This window comes from Saccoglossus kowalevskii, chromosome 5, assembly GCF_978046115.1.
Source record: "Saccoglossus kowalevskii chromosome 5, keSacKowa6.1, whole genome shotgun sequence".
NCBI lineage: Eukaryota > Metazoa > Hemichordata > Enteropneusta > Harrimaniidae > Saccoglossus > Saccoglossus kowalevskii.
In genome coordinates this window covers 37,564,741-37,583,956 of record NC_140645.1, presented here as the reverse complement: position 1 = coordinate 37,583,956, position 19,216 = coordinate 37,564,741, and the positions used below count along the sequence as shown (strand labels likewise).

The 19,216-nt window shown below is 37.0% G+C and overlaps 1 protein-coding gene across 3 annotated transcripts in view; it reads right to left on the bottom strand.

The window, feature by feature from the left end:
* Positions 1–19,216, bottom strand: part of Ets (ETS transcription factor) — a 59,686-nt gene that overhangs the window by 27,052 nt on the left and 13,418 nt on the right. For 2 of the 3 annotated variants that reach the window (XM_085498696.1, XM_085498697.1), the window contains 3 exons: positions 10,869–11,277; positions 4,588–4,788; positions 3,887–3,964 (listed from right to left, as the gene is read on the bottom strand). In XM_085498696.1, coding sequence (XP_085354822.1) covers positions 3,887–3,964; positions 4,588–4,788; positions 10,869–11,277 — 688 coding nt within the window. 3 annotated transcript variants of the gene reach the window in all.

Genomic DNA, 19,216 nt, shown 5'->3' with positions numbered 1-19,216 from the left:
CCCTCATCAGTATGCCAATAAATACATCATAATACTAAGGCCCCTCATCAGTATGCCAATAAATACATCATAATACTAAGACCCCTCATCATTATGCCAATAAATACATCAAAATACTAAGGCCCCTCATCAGTATGCCAATAAATACATCATAATACTAAGGCCCCTCATCATTATGCCAATAAATACATCATAATACTAAGGCCCCTCGTCAGTATGCCAATAAATACATCATAATACTAAGACCCCTCATCATTATGCCAATAAATACATCATAATACTAAGACCCCTCATCATTATGCCAATAAATACATCATAATACAAAGGCCCCTCATCAGTATGCCAATAAATACATCATAATACTAAGGCCCCTCATCAGTATGCCAATAAATACATCATAATACTAAGGCCCCTCATCATTATGCCAATAAATACATCATAATACTAAGGCCCCTCATCATTATGCCAATAAATACATCATAATACTAAGGCCCCTCATCAGTATGCCAATAAATACATCATAATACTAAGGCCCCACATCATTATGAAAATAAATACATCATAATACTAAGGCCCCTCATCAGTATGCCAATAAATACATCATAATACTAAGGCCCCTCATCATTATGCCAATAAATACATCATAATACTAAGGCCCCTCATCATTATGCTAATAAATACATCATAATACTAAGGCCCCTCATCCGTATGCCAATAAATACATCATAATACTAAGGCCCCTCATCATTATGCCAATAAATACATCATAATACTAGGACCCCTCATCAGTATGCTAATAAATACATCATAATACTAAGGCCCCTCATCAGTATGCCAATAAATACATCATAATACTAAGGCCCCTCGTCAGTATGCCAATAAATACATCATAATACTAAGGCCCCTCATCAGTATGCCAATAAATACATCATAATACTAAGGCCCCTCATCATTATGCCAATAAATACATCATAATACTAAGGCCCCTCATCAGTATGCCAATAAATATATCATAATACTAAGGCCCCACATCATTATGAAAATAAATACATCATAATACTAAGGCCCCTCATCAGTATGCCAATAAATACATCATAATACTAAGGCCCCTCATCATTATGCCAATAAATACATCATAATACTAAGGCCCCTCATCATTATGCTAATAAATACATCATAATACTAAGGCCCCTCATCCGTATGCCAATAAATACATCATAATACTAAGGCCCCTCATCCGTATGCCAATAAATACATCATAATACTAAGGCCCCTCATCATTATGCTAATAAATACATCATAATACTAAGGCCCCTCATCAGTATGCCAATAAATACATCATAATACTAAGACCCCTCATCATTATGCCAATAAATACATCAAAATACTAAGGCCCCTCATCAGTATGCCAATAAATACATCATAATACTAAGGCCCCTCATCATTATGCTAATAAATACATCATAATACTAAGGCCCCTCATCATTATGCCAATAAATACATCATAATACTAAGGCCCCTCATCATTATGCCAATAAATACATCATAATACTAAGGCCCCTCATCATTATGCTAATAAATACATCATAATACTAAGGCCCCTCATCATTATACCAATAAATACATCATAATACTAAGGCCCCTCATCAGTATGCCAATAAATACATCATAATACTAAGGCCCCTCATCAGTATGCCAATAAATACATCATAATACTAAGACTCCTCATCATTATGCCAATAAATACATCAAAATACTCCGGCCCCTCATCAGTATGCCAATAAATACATCATAATACTAAGGCCCCTCATCATTATGCCAATAAATACATCATAATACTAAGACCCCTTATCATTATGCCAATAAATACATCCTAATACAAAGGCCCCTCATCAGTATGCCAATAAATACATCATAATACTAAGGCCCCTCATCATTATGCCAATAAATACATCATAATACTAAGACCCCTCATCATTATGCCAATAAATACATCATAATACTAAGGCCCCTCATCAGTATGCCAATAAATACATCATAATACTAAGGCCCCTCATCATTATGCTAATAAATACATCATAACACTAAGGCCCCTCATCATTATGCCAATAAATACATCATAATACTAAGGCCCCTCATCAGTATGCCAATAAATACATCATAATACTAAGGCCCCTCATCATTATGCTAATAAATACATCATAATACTAAGGCCCCTCATCAGTATGCCAATAAATACATCATAATACTAAGGCCCCTCATCATTATGCTAATAAATACATCATAATACTAAGGCCCCTCATCATTATACCAATAAATACATCATAATACTAAGGCCCCTCATCAGTATGCCAATAAATACATCATAATACTAAGGCCCCTCATCAGTATGCCAATAAATACATCATAATACTAAGACCCCTCATCATTATGCCAATAAATACATCAAAATACTAAGGCCCCTCATCAGTATGCCAATAAATACATCATAATACTAAGGCCCCTCATCATTATGCCAATAAATACATCATAATACTAAGGCCCCTCGTCAGTATGCCAATAAATACATCATAATACTAAGACCCCTCATCATTATGCCAATAAATACATCATAATACTAAGACCCCTCATCATTATGCCAATAAATACATCATAATACAAAGGCCCCTCATCAGTATGCCAATAAATACATCATAATACTAAGGCCCCTCATCATTATGCCAATAAATACATCATAATACTAAGGCCCCTCATCATTATGCTAATAAATACATCATAATACTAAGGCCCCTCATCATTATACCAATAAATACATCATAATACTAAGGCCCCTCATCAGTATGCCAATAAATACATCATAATACTAAGGCCCCTCATCAGTATGCCAATAAATACATCATAATACTAAGACCCCTCATCATTATGCCAATAAATACATCAAAATACTAAGGCCCCTCATCAGTATGCCAATAAATACATCATAATACTAAGGCCCCTCATCATTATGCCAATAAATACATCATAATACTAAGGCCCCTCGTCAGTATGCCAATAAATACATCATAATACTAAGACCCCTCATCATTATGCCAATAAATACATCATAATACTAAGACCCCTCATCATTATGCCAATAAATACATCATAATACAAAGGCCCCTCATCAGTATGCCAATAAATACATCATAATACTAAGGCCCCTCATCAGTATGCCAATAAATACATCATAATACTAAGGCCCCTCATCAGTATGCCAATAAATACATCATAATACTAAGGCCCCTCATCATTATGTCAATAAATACATCATAATACTAAGACCCCTCATCAGTATGCCAATAAATACATCATAATACTAAGGCCCCTCATCATTATGCTAATAAATACATCATAATACTAAGGCCCCTCATCATTATGCTAATAAATACATCATAATACTAAGGCTCCTCATCAGTATGCCAATAAATACATCATAATACTAAGGCCCCTCATCATTATGTCAATAAATACATCATAGTACTAAGGCCCCTCATCATTATGCCAATAAATACATCATAATACTAAGGCCCCTCATCATTATGCTAATAAATACATCATAATACTAAGACCCCTCATCAGTATGCCAATAAATACATCATAATACTAAGGCCCCTCATCATTATGCTAATAAATACATCATAATACTAAGGCCCCTCATCAGTATGCCAATAAATACATCATAATACTAAGGCCCCTCGTCATTATGCTAATAAATACATCATAATACTAGGGCCCCTCATCATTATGCCAATAAATACATCATAATACTAAGGCCCCTCATCATTATGCTAATAAATATGTACATCAATAGGACAAAAGGTGCCAAACCGTGTACAAGCGTACTTACCGGAAGCTGGTGGTGGTACGCGTGGTGATGGCTGAAGCGCCTTATCAACATCATCGGAAGTCAGGTTGGGCAGAGGAGCTGCGAAAGCAGAAAAAAAAGTTTGAACATTTTTTATAATTGAAGATAAAATTGGCAAAAAGATATTATTGTTACAGTATATTTATAAAACTGCTTAGAAAGAGAGATTCCCAAGACAGTGTTCATATATGCTATCAAGTTTAACTAAATATATATAAAGTAATTTTGCATGACATAAGAAGACAGTAGCGATTCAGTGAAACACTCTCTAAATACGGTGTGTGGAACAATATAAGTTTGATACAGATATAAGTGTGCTTCGTAGATTCAAGAGTTCGTCTTACAATCTTGTAATTGATGTGTGTGAAGGAAGTGAATGGGAAAATGATTTAATTTAGTGGCGGGAAAAATTCTTAATTGTCCCTGAATAATTGGCGATAGAACAGAACGAGATGTTGATGATTCTGTAAGTGAGATTATACATTACAGAAAAGTATGTATGCAATTGGTGTGTTTAATGCCAGCGTCCATAAAAAATGTTGGTAAGTCATACTCTACCGAGATCTATATTTCACTGGCGGACGTATACATTATGTCTATGCCCAATTATGCGGAGATGATGATACCGCCCTCTGTGTCAGAAATGTAACTTTAAAAAGTCGCCAATAGATGGCGCCACTCACATTGTCGGAGAAACAGAAGATGCGCCAATAGGACGTCTGAATTGTAGGGGTTTGTCAGTCGACAAAAATCGTCTCTTGACATCTTGCACAATTCTTTGCCATCCATCGTAAACTGGTGAGTATCAACGTCGTGAAGATTGTACTCCTTTACGGCCCAATCCAACCATTGTATCACGTGGTCGTGGTTCCACATGTTGGGATCTAATGTGAGAAAATGCAAACGAATAGGTCAAGTCGTTGCCATGGTATTAATAATGCAATGAGCCAATATATATATACGCACAATGTTAAACCATAGACCCTCTATGGTTAAACTATGCATTTTTAAATTCTCATTTAATATCAGAGATAAGGATGTTTGAACTGTTGGTAGTCTGTTCACAGTTCTTCGCACATACTAGTACGTGTACTTCATTTCGCATGGTGCGCCCTCTGTCGGCAAAGCTATATTGTCCATTTAACGAATAGCAGCTTCGGTATACAAAGGCAATCTTGCAGGGGCGGATACAGTTTTTTTATGGGGGGTCCAAACTTTAAAATCGACAGACTAAGTTAAAGATTTTGTTATATTATACAAAAACAAATTGAATATTTTTTTCAACGGGGGGTCCGGACCCCAAGAACCCACCCCCTAGATCCGCCACTGTCTTTTTAATGTGACATGTGTAGAATTAACAAAGTTACTCATATCCACCGTCTGATATCGAGTTTAGTTTCGGAAGTTACAGTCACCGTGTAACCATAGTCCCCGTCGTATCTATATACCCGACTTCCAAAGATAGGGAACTTAAACTCCGGACGGGTCAAGAAAAGGTGCTAGACATGGGATGAAAGCGAATGGGTTAAGACAATTTTAGATTTGGTGGGATATGGTGCGAGGGGTGGGATAGGGTTCGAATGGGATGGATAGGCTGGAAAGAGACAGGATGTGCTGGAAGAAACGTGCATGGATTGCATAGAAAAACAGATAGGATCGAATGAGATGAGATGATACTCGATAATTTATGAAATGGGTAAATTATTACTGCTGATTATATGGTAAAGAATATTGATACAAAATACTATTATTATCAGGCACATGTCAGTTTACCTGTAATCGTAAGAAAGTAAGAAAAGCAGACAGTAACTATAAAAGTAATAGGCCAAATGTAGGGAAAGCATTAACTACAATGAAATGCACCAGCGTCTGACCAACCCGCCCTTCAGTCAGGCTAATTATGAGTCCCAGCGTGGTAGGCGGTGTGTGTTTGACGATATTATTATTTATCGTTATCAGCGACCAACCGAAATCTATAAATAGTTCTTTCTTATCAACGGAAGACAGCTTAGGAACGAAAATAAAAATAAACTTTCAATAGTGATTCTGAGTTCCTGCTATTATTATACCACGTTTCCTCGATATTGTCCTCGGAAAACCTGAGGGAAAGAATTAGGATATCCCTATGTTTCCTATGATTTGAAGCTGGAAGTACTCAAGCAAGTGGAAAACGGGCGCGAATCCCTCCATCACACGCGACGCGATATTAGATCACAGAATCAGAATTGGGTTAAATCGTTGTAGTCGCCACGTGGCGCGTTTAAATCTGTGTAAACAAACACTCTACTGTATTTTACACACATGGGACATGGGACCCACGTTGAACACGGTGCGGTGTGGAGGCTGTGGCACTTTAATGTATATTTCAGCCCACCCGACATCAGAGAGTCACGTGGTTGTAATTTGTATGATAGATGCTCTCAGCAGCTTTATTGCACGTTGAAAAAAACAGCACATCTCACACCCACAATAGATCCATTCATAGTTGTCTAATAAATACAAATATCAGTTTTCGACTTTTCTCGTAAATACGGGATTGTTCAAATTCAATTCGGGAGGTAACTTTAAAAGTTTGCGAAATCTTCGTCAGTAATGTGTATCGCTATTAGTGGAAACGATGCGGGTATGATCCACACAAAATACGCCCCTTCCTTTATTTTCAATTTCCTTACAAAATTATAGCTATCGAAAATGGATATTTTAAAGTTTTTGAAAATTATACGTCCTGGACGCGGTTAATTCATTGTCTCAATTAATTCGTTTTTTAATCTCGTACAGTCATCTGTCAAAAATCGTATTTCCGGCAGATTTGGCTGTCACGAGATCGCTTCAAAATGAAAAGAACATCGGAAGTCACAGGAAGTCCGTTACATCTCAAAACCGTCAAAGCTGACACGACGTTAGTTAAACAAAGACATGTACATTTCATCATGAACAACGTCAGCGAATATGGGACATTTCCATAGAGACACTTTTGCTAGGAGCAAGCTGCCTGCTCGGCCTTGGTGGCCATCTTGTGTTTGCTCCTTATTTCCCCGATGACAGAAATCTGAAGTAGTTCAGTTTAAAAATTTGGGTGAATTACAAAACACTGCATCTGTTCCATCGCATATCAAATCGCATATTTCAATTGTATTTTGTTTCAACGACTGTTGGTCGTTACGTTCGCTATTTGAGCAGCGAAATCCACATCAAGGGAGGAGAGACGTTATCGACAAATAACATTGTTGAGCAATCGTTGATGATAGAATCGGTTTAGTGTACTCTTGGCGAAACAATCTTCTTAAATATTTATGAATTCCAATGGAGTTGAATCAAATCCGCCAATCAACGAGCACATTGCGCAACGACGTCATTTGAAAGTGTCACAATATTATTCAATCGGCCAATAGAAACCTTTCGTTTTAGTTCGAATTGGGAAAGTTATAAAAATTGAATATTTATAAAGATGAGGGACATTCAGCTAACTGGTGAATTATCATAATATTTCTTTTGAATTTATAGGTTTAATGGTAATACCTTGGTTCCTATGCGTTTGTATATCGCGTTAGAGCAGGGTACACCATACAATGTGAGTTGGCGAGACAGTACGGAACATTCCCAGACCAGACTGTTAGACTGAGAACAGTGATGAAAACAATTAGAAATCTGCTGAATAGTATTGTCCATCTTTATAGTACAAACATTGCGTGCAAAAGCACATGGTTAACTTTAAACAACGACCTTGTTATAACATGTGACTTGAGTCCCTCGGACACGTGACGTCCTCGCCCGCGACTTGGGCTAACAGGAACAGAATAAGATTATTTTATTATATTTGATAAATTTATTTATTTCACCATCGTTGAAACAAATAATACTATACAAAGAAGTATACTTAATATAAACATGGTGAGGACCAATTCGATAATTCAACTTATCTAGTCAAGTCTGTAGTTCCAGTGAAGAAACATAGTGGCAAATTGGATGATATGAAAAGCAAAAGGCAAAATAATAATAATAATAATAATAATAATAATAATAATAATAATAATAATAATAATAATAATAATAATAATAATAATAATAATAATAATAATAATAATAATAATAATAATAATAAGGGGAATGGATAAATCAATATCTTCAATCGTATGAGCAAAATTATCATTTTATGTATGGGCTCAGATCTTAGCATGTTCCGTGCCTAAGTCATGCCGAGTGTTCATTATGGACCTACTAAACAACACGCATTGTAAATACAATGTTTGTTCACAGGAAATCGGCTGTGACACAATGACTGTCGAGTTTCAGGTTGTTATTTTCTTGTGAATCCAGGGTTGCATGTTCTATCAAGTACACTAGCAAATACACTTATGCTAAGCAATGCTGGAGATATGGGTTTTTAAGGAAAAAAAATAGATGACTTGCGACACTAACGAAAAGGTAGACATAGAGCCGCATATCCTAATTGACTGACGCGTCGTTGAGGCAACAGAAAATTGTACATTGATATGTTTTCATGTACATAGTGATCTTAAAATATCTAACTAGTTGAAAATTTGATTTAGGGGTCCAGTTTGACTCGGAGTGTCCTAGAAAATCGGTCCAGTTAGAGCGAACACTGCCAGACTCGTTAGTTGGAGACAAGACACATATGTCATTTAACGTCTAACAACCTCTAATCATTTGTGAGGCATTTAATGCCGTGCTCATCATTTTTAATTCGCAATTATCTAATTAAATAAATAAACATCGACAGTTTTCATGAATTATTTTTCATAAATGTATTTCCTTAAAAATGTTTCATGTTGATATCATATTTATCTTTAACAAAAAGGGTTGTTTTGTTCACGAAAAAATAATTAATTATAAATTATAACACATGGGCATATGCTAGCTTTATGTAGCAGATACTAAATTGTGTGTGCTGCAAGTCAACCATAAAGCCCAGTACGGACTTACAGTGTCGAACTAACACTGAGTATGTCATGCTCGCCATAGTTTTTAAAAGTAATACAACGAGTAATTATTATTTGTCCGGTTTCCGAGTCGAGGCGACCACAAACAATTAACACTTGCAGTGGACAACACGGTCTTATTGTTGGGATCCAGTCACTCTGTAAATGCTCTTGATTCCTATATACTAGTATTTCTTTCTTATTAATTATTGACCGAAACAAGATTTGTCAACGTTTTTATGTTTACTCGGAGTGAGTGGTGATTGTTTATATTGGTAACATGATTAAGGCATGCACACGCATCCTTGTAAGCTTAGGTCAAAACTCGGTACTCATACACTATTATGAGTTTGCTGCGCTGAGTCACTCAATACAACGACACCACGAGATATACCCGTCTTGTTCGGCGTATTCGTACCTTTTCCCGACACCAGAGTGACTTAGTAGTAGCGGTTTAGGTGCGCCTTAAACACAAGCCGCCGACTGTTTTACAGCGTACGCGTAGTTTAAACCAATAAGTTAGTTCGGGTGTACGATGCAGTTAGTAAGTAGCCCAGTGGACAGAAAAAGTAAAACTATCTTAAAATAACCTTGCGAATTGAGGAAATGTATACCGATTTATCTGGGGACATGTAACAGTGATTATTGGTGTAATTGAGCGCATGGCACATATAACTGTCAGCAGAACACACAAAGGTGGCTTTGTCTGCCGCTATTCAATTAATTACTAACTGATCAATGTAGTGTGTGTTTCAATTTCTAATGTTGTTCATCAGCCAATGATGTAAACAACGCCTGTAGTTTAAATCCCGTCGCGTGCCACGGCATGTGTTACAATCAAACAAACATGCAAAACTCTTCCTGTTCATATTAAAAACAATTTCTTAGGCATACTTAGGATTTGGACATATTTTTTTTAAATATCTGCTAAAAAAAGAACGATACATTTGAAAATTTAGAGACATGAATTGCGGACCGTCAGGTTTGCGCTCTTCTCCGTTATGGTTGAATTTTAATAATGTTCACCTGTTTTTGCAGTTTGTTACCATAATGTTCAGGGTATTGGTAACATGCAGTGATTTGTCGAGTGCGGCACCATCGTCAGTAACAATGTTAAACTCATTTAAATTCCTGTAACTTACTTTCGTTACTCAGATCCCCTAAATCAGGCACGCGATTTGCCAATAAGACACTTTTAAACGAAAGCGAAAGCTAGATCTACGAAAGTAGAGAACTCGGTGTATTTTCAGTACACGTGTGTCGGCTCTTCGTGGGAGTGTGCGCTGACCGATTAGAAGGCGAGTACACTCCACGCGCCGGCGACATAGTGGTGGTATTGTCCTTGTTCTTAGACCGAAACAGTTAATGTTGCCAGCGAGATTTGAAACCACTTTGAAAAGCGAAATTCCCACGAAAATAAAGAAACCGCGACGAGGTGAAAACTAAGCGAAATTGGATTTAATTAGTGAATCTATCTGGAAGCGAGGACACGCAGAACAAGAGAGGCGTGTTTCCAGACGTCGGCTGTGTTACAACAAATGGTACAATTGCCCGTGCCCTTCCGAGCAACATTGCCTTACTGTGTACTATTCGGTTTAATTTTAATTTTAATAAAATCAAGTAATATGTTTTTATCAAAAACATTATTCGCTAATTGCGGTAACATTTTGCATTGCAAACTGTGATGCGAAATAAATCATTGCCCTGTTGAAGTATTAGTAATTAAAAAATATTCAAATGAGTTTAGATTGTGAGCGGATCGTGCAAGGGCATATATTGGACAACAGTCTGAAAATGTAATTTTTTTTCACATCTAGCAGTTTGCGGACTGTGGTACTTCGTCGACGTATGCCTTGACTCAGTATTCGTTGATTTAGCCGCAGCACGGCAAATACTGACTCTTAAATTGTATAAATGATGCATCAACTTTATTCCGCTACTACGAAACCTTTGCGGACTGTGAGAAAGCGAAAAAGTATCAGCGGACGTATACCAGAGAAGATGAGCGTAAAATCATAACTGACCTGCTGGCACGATAACCCTTCTTTCATGTGTTGTCATGTTGGGTGGTGGCGGCGATGGTGGTCGCTGTTCACGATGTTCAGAGTACGCTGGGCAGGCAAACTCGCTTCCCACTGTCCCAAGACCTGAGTTTGAAATCATAGAACGCTGACGTTTGACGACGCTACAATCAAGAGGTGACTCCCCCGTAGCAGTACTCGAAGAAACTGTGTCCATCTCTCGCTTCATCCTGCTCCCAATGATGGTCCAATGTTGTTCTGGTTGATGGTGACTGGGGGCTTTCAGTTTAGTGACCGAACCGCAACTGTGTGGGAGATGACTGGAGGGTGAGATAGCCACGTTACGAGGAGGGCTGTGTTGGTACTGCGTATCAAACAAAGACTGGTCGTCTGAAACCACTGACAAAGCTTCCTGAAATATACACAGACACATTAAAAACACGCCTGTATGAGCCGGGAAACAAAACGTTATGACTTAGTGTGATGAAGCGAACATAGAATAATAATACGCACACTTTCTTAGAGTCTTGGTGCTAACTTTCTTTTACAAGTCAATGAATTTGTTTTTCGTACATGTATTTAATTCATAAACAAAGATCGCCGACCTCTTTGCTAAAATGATCGCACGTCAGTATGCGCAAAACATTGGGATTACTGAAGTGATTATTTTTAAGTATGGATGTTTCGATATTTTGCAATTACAAATGCAATTTGTTGTTTGTTGATTGTGTCGGCATATAACCACCATAATTAAAGTATTACTATAAACGGGGGAAAAAGTGTCATCACTCACTACTGGACAACCGGAACGGCGTCCAATAAATGAACGACTCGCGTTGCCCATTCGAATTTGACTACGATGTATTTGATTCAGTTCGACGTATAATACTGTTAAACAAAAACAACTGGATTCATACAATTTACCCTCATTTCTTTTAATTCATATATTTATATATTTTGTTGATCTCGTAGTATGTGTACTTACATTGCGGGCAGAAATTTGGATGGACGGAACACTATGATGTGACATTCGTCTAAGAAAAGAGCGTGATTTACATGAAGAATTTGAAGAATTCGCAAACTCATCTTTTTGGATTTTTCACAGTTAGATGTAACTTGAAAATAATCATTCATTATGTCGCCACTCAGTTTGTATGTTTCTGTCAATTGTTTGAGGCTGATCAATTAAAATTAAGGGGTATATATCCGTAGAAAAAACATTTGAGATGTACTGACAGGACAGATTGTTGATATACTTTGCAGAATACGAACGAATCGTAGAAATAAACGGTAAGCTGAGTGAATGAGTGGCAGATGAACTTAATTTTTCCTAAAAATCGGCACTACAGTCGCTTGACTCGCAAAAGAAACGTAAAACATGATAGATATGGACCGATGCGTGCACCAAATTGATCAAGGAAATGCTGTACAACTCTACGGGAAGTGACAAGGAAATGATTTCAACGGGACGTTGTTCTGTTTTCAGGCTCTTACATCGACATACAGAGGTAAAAGTAAAAGGAAACAGAGAGTTGAGATTTTATGTGTTTTGATTTTCTGCCTTACTATCGAACGGATGTTTCCTACACTTATTTTTGCCGGTGATCAGGGAGCGTCCCACCTGTAAACTACATACGTGAAATGAAGGCACATTTCCCCCATGGGTAGCGTCACATTGAAATAGCTGTGTCCCATGGCAGCAGGTGATTACTTAAACGCGGTTAATGATATAATGTCGGGTTTGTTTTGTTTTCAGAAATTGGAATGTTGCACTTACGTGATACCGCACTGAAGACATCGCGGATATCGGAACAAACTTGTCGGTTGAAAACGGACGCTGATTATGACAAAATGATCGCTTTCCCCTTCCTCCGTTCTGCCGTGTTTTTGTGAGATATCCTTCTTTCAAAATACTATCTTGAAAAATCACTGTTAGTTTTTCTGCGATGCTTTGATTGGTGACCACTAAGGCATACCTAGTCACTACCGGTCCTTTATAGCCCACACTTGCAAGGACCCCACAACTGACCAATCAGCTACTTTTTATAGGGGTGGTAGCTACTAATGCGGAGGGGATATTCCACTTCCTCAGCTAACGTTATAATATATATCCCATTGTTTTTCAGCGACTAACTATAATAGGTAGATTTTGGAGTACACTTACTATAAACTAACTTTCCCTTTCTTATCCATCCCATTTACATACCAACCTCCCCCTCGTCACAAATTGTACGTTCCGTCAAGAATATTGAATTTTCAAAACAAGTTAATATAGCAGATATGAATTATTCATGAACCCGTCGCTGCACTGTACTTAAACAAGCTCAGAGAATAGGTAAGGCATGTGGTTTCGGCGAACCGTAACAGAAATTAATGAAACTACAAGCAACACTCAAATAAATCAGCCTGCGAGCCACGAATCAAGCCCTGCATTAATTATTCACTTCTTCCGGTTTTTTAATATTGCTTTGAAGTGAACGATCATCTTTAGCTGGGCGTTATCATCATTGTAAAAACTATTGAATCACAGAGAGCATTAAAGTTACATCGAGACTGGATTACCCACTCGTCCGTCCACAACTAATGAATAGCGCTTCGAAAAATGATAACGTTCCGACTTGCATTCGCCCGCCCGGGAATATAGCGTCGAAGGGGAGGGAATCGAAGCAGATATGTCTACGTGAACATCGGAGGGGGGGGCTATACTTGAAAGGAGACATTTTGCGGGGATATCCCCTTAAACATCGAAGGAGAAGTTTAAAGCAGACATTTGCCGGGGATATTCCCGTAATATTGAAGGGGGGACTCAACTTGAAAGCAGAAATTCTCCGGAGGATATCCCCGTAAACATCAAAGGGAAGGGTACTCGAGCAGACTTTCGTCGAAGATATCCCTGTAAACATCGGAGTGGATGGGACCCAAAGCATACATTCGCCGGGGATATCCCCGTAACATCGAAGAGAGTCAAATCACACGTTATTTGTTAAAAATCAACAAGCATTGCTCAATTTTATTTTATCGTGGTATACCACTTAGACTACCTAAAAGTTGTAGGACATTCAAAATAATAATTTATCCGTATTTCAAAAAAAATTAAATAAATAAATTATAAAAAAAGTTATGTGTATTATTCACTGACGTGGCAAACGCACACTCTTTGGCGGATTTCATTCTCTTTTTATTAGTCAGTTTGTATAGTTTTCTCGTCTAAATTGATTTACTCAAATTCGACAGCAGCACGAATCTGATATTTTGTAGCTTTTGGAAAGTGATCGCAAACGTTGATGAAAGACGTTATATCCGTCTCAAAATTAAAATTTGTTGATTCTCACCTCTGCGAATATGTCTTACAAAACTGTACACTGCTACACAAAGACATACAAGTAAATTTCTTTACTTTTTTAATGGTATTTAAAAAAGGCTAATACTGAAAGCGCGTGAGAACAAAGCCATCACCATAAACGTTGAGAGGAGGCCGTCCATACGTCAGCGGAGAACACAATAGCAGTGACAGTGGCGCCTGGCTTGTGTCGCGTTGTATTGGAACTCAGGCACCGTAGAAATGCTGTGTTGCAGGTGTTTCTACTAACTTAAATGCTTTTTCAACATCATGCATTAATTTATGTTTTAACGTCATATAAAGCGCATGGGTTTATTGAAACGGCCAGGCCTGTCCGCGTTCGAATTGAACACTCCCACGGCTCCGTTTTAAAAACGGCTCGGATACATTTAATTGAATATGGCCGTTCGACAATATATATCGCAAATATTCTCGCGACGTTTTTGTTTGATTGCAATGATTTGATTGTTGTCCGGGAGTTATGATTGCCGCCATGCACTATTGAAATCACCGATAGGATTGGAGGACACATCCGAGTGATTTCCCGCCAAGCCGACTGTCTCTTAAACTCAACTCTCTTTTCAATTGGGCGGTTATTATGTTCCATTTCACCTGTCCGTTTTATCCAAATCAATGCTATTCATTTTATGCGATTTTGATTGTTGAATCGACGCAAATTAATAACGATTAAAACATACTAAAGTACTTTTCTATTTGCACGCTTACGTGAAGTCATCTAGTATGCATGCAAGCTGTATATCTAGCTTTCATAGTTGAATTTCGTTCAGAGAACATTACCCGTTTCAACAATTCACATGGGTTTTATTTATATGACACGTTCATCTGTTACAATATTAAGTGAATTTATTTATATGAATGCCGCAACTGGTCGGTCAATTTACGGACATTTCATCATACTGTTACTTCCCGGCGTTCGATTGATTGATTGATTGATTGATTGATTGATTGATTGATTGATTGATTGATTGATTGATTGATTGATTGATTGATTGATTTCAAAATGCAAATAATGCAGAATTGGGATTTAGGACGGACTCACATTTCCACCAATGAACCATAATTTTCGCCTTATTTCGTTTTAATTAGTTGATAGAAAGATATTATACAGTATCTATCTCAATTGGAAATATCGTAATATATGTCATAAGTCGAGTACGGCATATGTAGCCATGTTGTAGCCGTATTCAAGTTAGGACATTTGAAATAAAGCCGTGTTCCCAATTACAAGATACTACAGGACTGAGTAGTTGTTACAGCCATTAATCGTATATTTGTATGAAATACGGTTAATTATACATTCAACTATCTATACAATGCTAAAACTATAGGCAAGAAACAATTTCTTGTATGTCCCATAATTCATCGCGGCGATATATTATGTGGTATATTTCACGTCAATAAAACCATTCTCGTGCTTCCTGTCAGCTATGATTTGTCTAATTTACTAAGTTTTATGGGACGAATCGACTGAGAAAACATGAAATTTAATCTCAGCAAACGATGGAATCGTTTCCGTTCTTTCCAGTTGTCTTCCATTTTTAAAATAGTAGTCTGTCTCATACAAGGCCGCCGCGCAAGAGCTAGTGAGTGTCCCAGGTGAAGGAATCTAGACGTTACTCGGCTCAAATCGGGTAATTTTTCCCAGCAAAGCTTTTTTGTATTTTTTATTGTTAATTTTGAACCAAGTTGGCTAAATGTTCTAATATATGAAAAAGTACAGTGTAAGATGATAATGCTAATACCACGCTGTTGTCGTAAATGGACTTCTTTGCCATGATGTGTTATACATTGAGTGCAATTTGAATGAATGATAACACTACCTCCCTTCTCTCCACCTCCCCTCCCCTCCCGAGTCACAATAAAGATTTCGAACGGCTTCGTAATTAGTAGTAGTTTCAAATTGAATTGCAAATATGTTATCACGTTATCACGTTATTCAATTCTACCTCATATTAGGGGACATTTCAGCAATACCCTTATGAGAAATACATCTGCCGTTTTCATTGACCGTAGCTTCCTTTGCAGTTTCCGCTAAAAATGCATAGTTGATTCCATGTGAAATTAACAACAAACTCTCAATGAAAGCGACACGATATGTTGAATTTCAATTGAACATATAAAATAAAAACATTCCACGCACATTTTGTTCGTTTCGGTGGTGCAGTCGGAATTGTGTACAACCCCATGACCTATATTGTCATTTTTAGTAATGATGAATTATAACAGCAATACTTCTTAATATTATGCTTCAAAGTTGGTGTATTTTGAATTGAACACACTGGTACGTGCTTTAAATGAGATTACAAATACTTTGTTATTTTGTTGTTAAAATATGTTCACCAACAAATGAGAAATGCGCATAATTAAGAAGAGTTTGCCTCAACGAAGTAGTAAAAAATCGCATCATTCGTGAATTCTAAAAAATGAGCCATATTTTGTTAGGCAATATCATGAGATGTCTATTTAACGACAGTGGTTGCCGTGACGAGTCGTGGTTGATATGTGAGTCCAACGCGACGTACAACATAAATTGGTTATTTACATGAAATTCTGTGATGTAGTTCCATAGAAACAATGAAATTGCGATTTACCCCGTACTGATAAAGTTAGTCAAAATACTTTTTGTACTTAGAAGATTTATACATTAAAAACTTGTCTGGGTACCCCGAGTTATTTATTTTAATGGTCAGTCACTAGGCTAACTTTCCTGTATCCGCGCGCAAACTTCAATATTACAAAGATGTGAAACATTACCGATGGGAGACAACAATATTCCTGGAAACCGTTTTACTAATCTTTTAATGTCTTCTCACTTTTGACAAAAATACGATGACGAGCTGGCCCAACTGAACTACTTAACTGATGTGTACCACGCCCCACACCCATTACATCCACGCTGGGTTATCAACACGTGCAACTGTACTTTTATGATGCATACCCATTTAATATTCGCAAGAACATACACACTATTATTCCATTATTTAATTTTTAATGGCACTGTTAAATTCGTACTAAGCGCGTTGTCATCACCTGCATGCGCATAACCCACAAAGTCTGTATTTATGAAATTGGTCTTATTAAGGTGCATATGTCTAATCCTGAAAACCATTGAAAATAAGAGTATATATTTTATATTTAATATTATTATATTATCTAATTATTTTATTTAAGACGGCCCACAAATCTGTGTTCTGATTTGGATGTAATGACAGTCGCTGTATTCTATTTGTTCATACTTGTATTATCGAAAGAATATTGACGAAAATAAACAATTTAACTTTCATTTATTGCTTACTATATTCATAGCACTGTGGGTTTTTTTATAAACCGACTGAAATTATTCATGTAGCCGTGAATGACAATTGCGCCGACGACATTGACAATGTACAATGTGAAATATTGAATATATAAAAATACTATGACAACTAAGATTTACCAACAATTGTCTTGGCATTGGTGAAATAGTAATAATTCGTGAACAAATAAAAAATAAACGAATATCCGAAAATATGAAATATTAAAAAACTATGTTTTTATTGAGAAATCTGAGATGAGACTGGGGACGGGACAGCTGAAATGTTGAAATATAATTTATACATGCACTATGAATATGAGATAACCGCGGAAATGAACGCACTTTTAATGACATTTTGGGAGGTGAATTTCAATGAAAATAGATCGATTCGCACGTGATTGTCGAGCACCGTCCATTGTCATCACCAGGACAACGACACGTGATGAGCACCTGCAGCGCTTTGAGTGACATATACGTCCATTTTGTATTATGACAATGAATAAATATACGATAATTGACAAAAACAGTCTTTTTCAAGAAAATACCATGCATTTAAAAACAAAAAATGATGTTTTACATGCATGTGTCGGCTTGCGATGCGTACCCGTGTGATCGTATCAGAACCCATTGCGAGCACGTGACACATGTCGCTGATGACGCTTGACTTCTGAACAACAAAGTGATTCTGTAGTGTACCCATTTATAAATGACGGTGTAAACTACCGCAGCTTTTTTCAGTTTTCTAAGTAATTTTTTTACGCTATAACAAATTAAAACAAATAAATGAGGAATCTCAGAAACAAGTTTACGCAGTTATTTATGAATAGACCAGAGTAAAGGCGGAAAAGCGACATATTTGTTTTAATTTTAGTGATGGTACATTATATTATTATATTTGTGAGGACATTTTAAATACATAAAACGTAAACATAGTGCTGGTCGTTAAATCAAGTTGGTAGCCAGGGACCTTAATCAGATGACGATATTATAGAAGCTGCGATATCAGAACTATGCTCAGAATTCTACTTTTTTTGATGTTTCATAGTAGTAAAATGTTGGAATGGAAACGATTTTGTCATGGAACCCAATCTATCCATCTTCCGTCTCATCATTATTACGGGTATTTAATTAATTTATCAGAAGCCTATATTGACTTTATTTTCATCTTTAATTTGGATGAGGTTATGGTTATGGCACGTGTTTATATTTGGAATTATTCCCAATGTTAGTTAGAGGGCGCTATTGTTAAAAAATGTGTCTCCAGGCCGGGCGAGAAGGTCCCGTAGAACTTTGGAACTTTCTGTCCAAACTGACAACGAGGCTGATATCTTCGTATTGTGTTGAGATGCAAACGCTTTATTTACAGCCCAAGCCATTATCCGGTGAGTGTACCGGCATACCTAGTCCGGGAAGTTATAATCCATACGGTGCATAAGTTTCAACAAAGACATCATATAGTAATATGTACGGATTAATCGCAAAGTGCTCATGAAATGGCACGTAAATCGCCGTGATAATTCACATCGATGTTTTTCATCATTGAAGTGATTTTAACGGTAACTTATTGCGTCTGTAAACTTCATTTGTCAGATCACCTCCACGCCAATAAACTGCCTGCATGAGTTTACATAGTAGATTCCTAAGCGGAATGGCAACGAGTCATTATACAGGGGGAATAAGTTTTCTACAAAAACG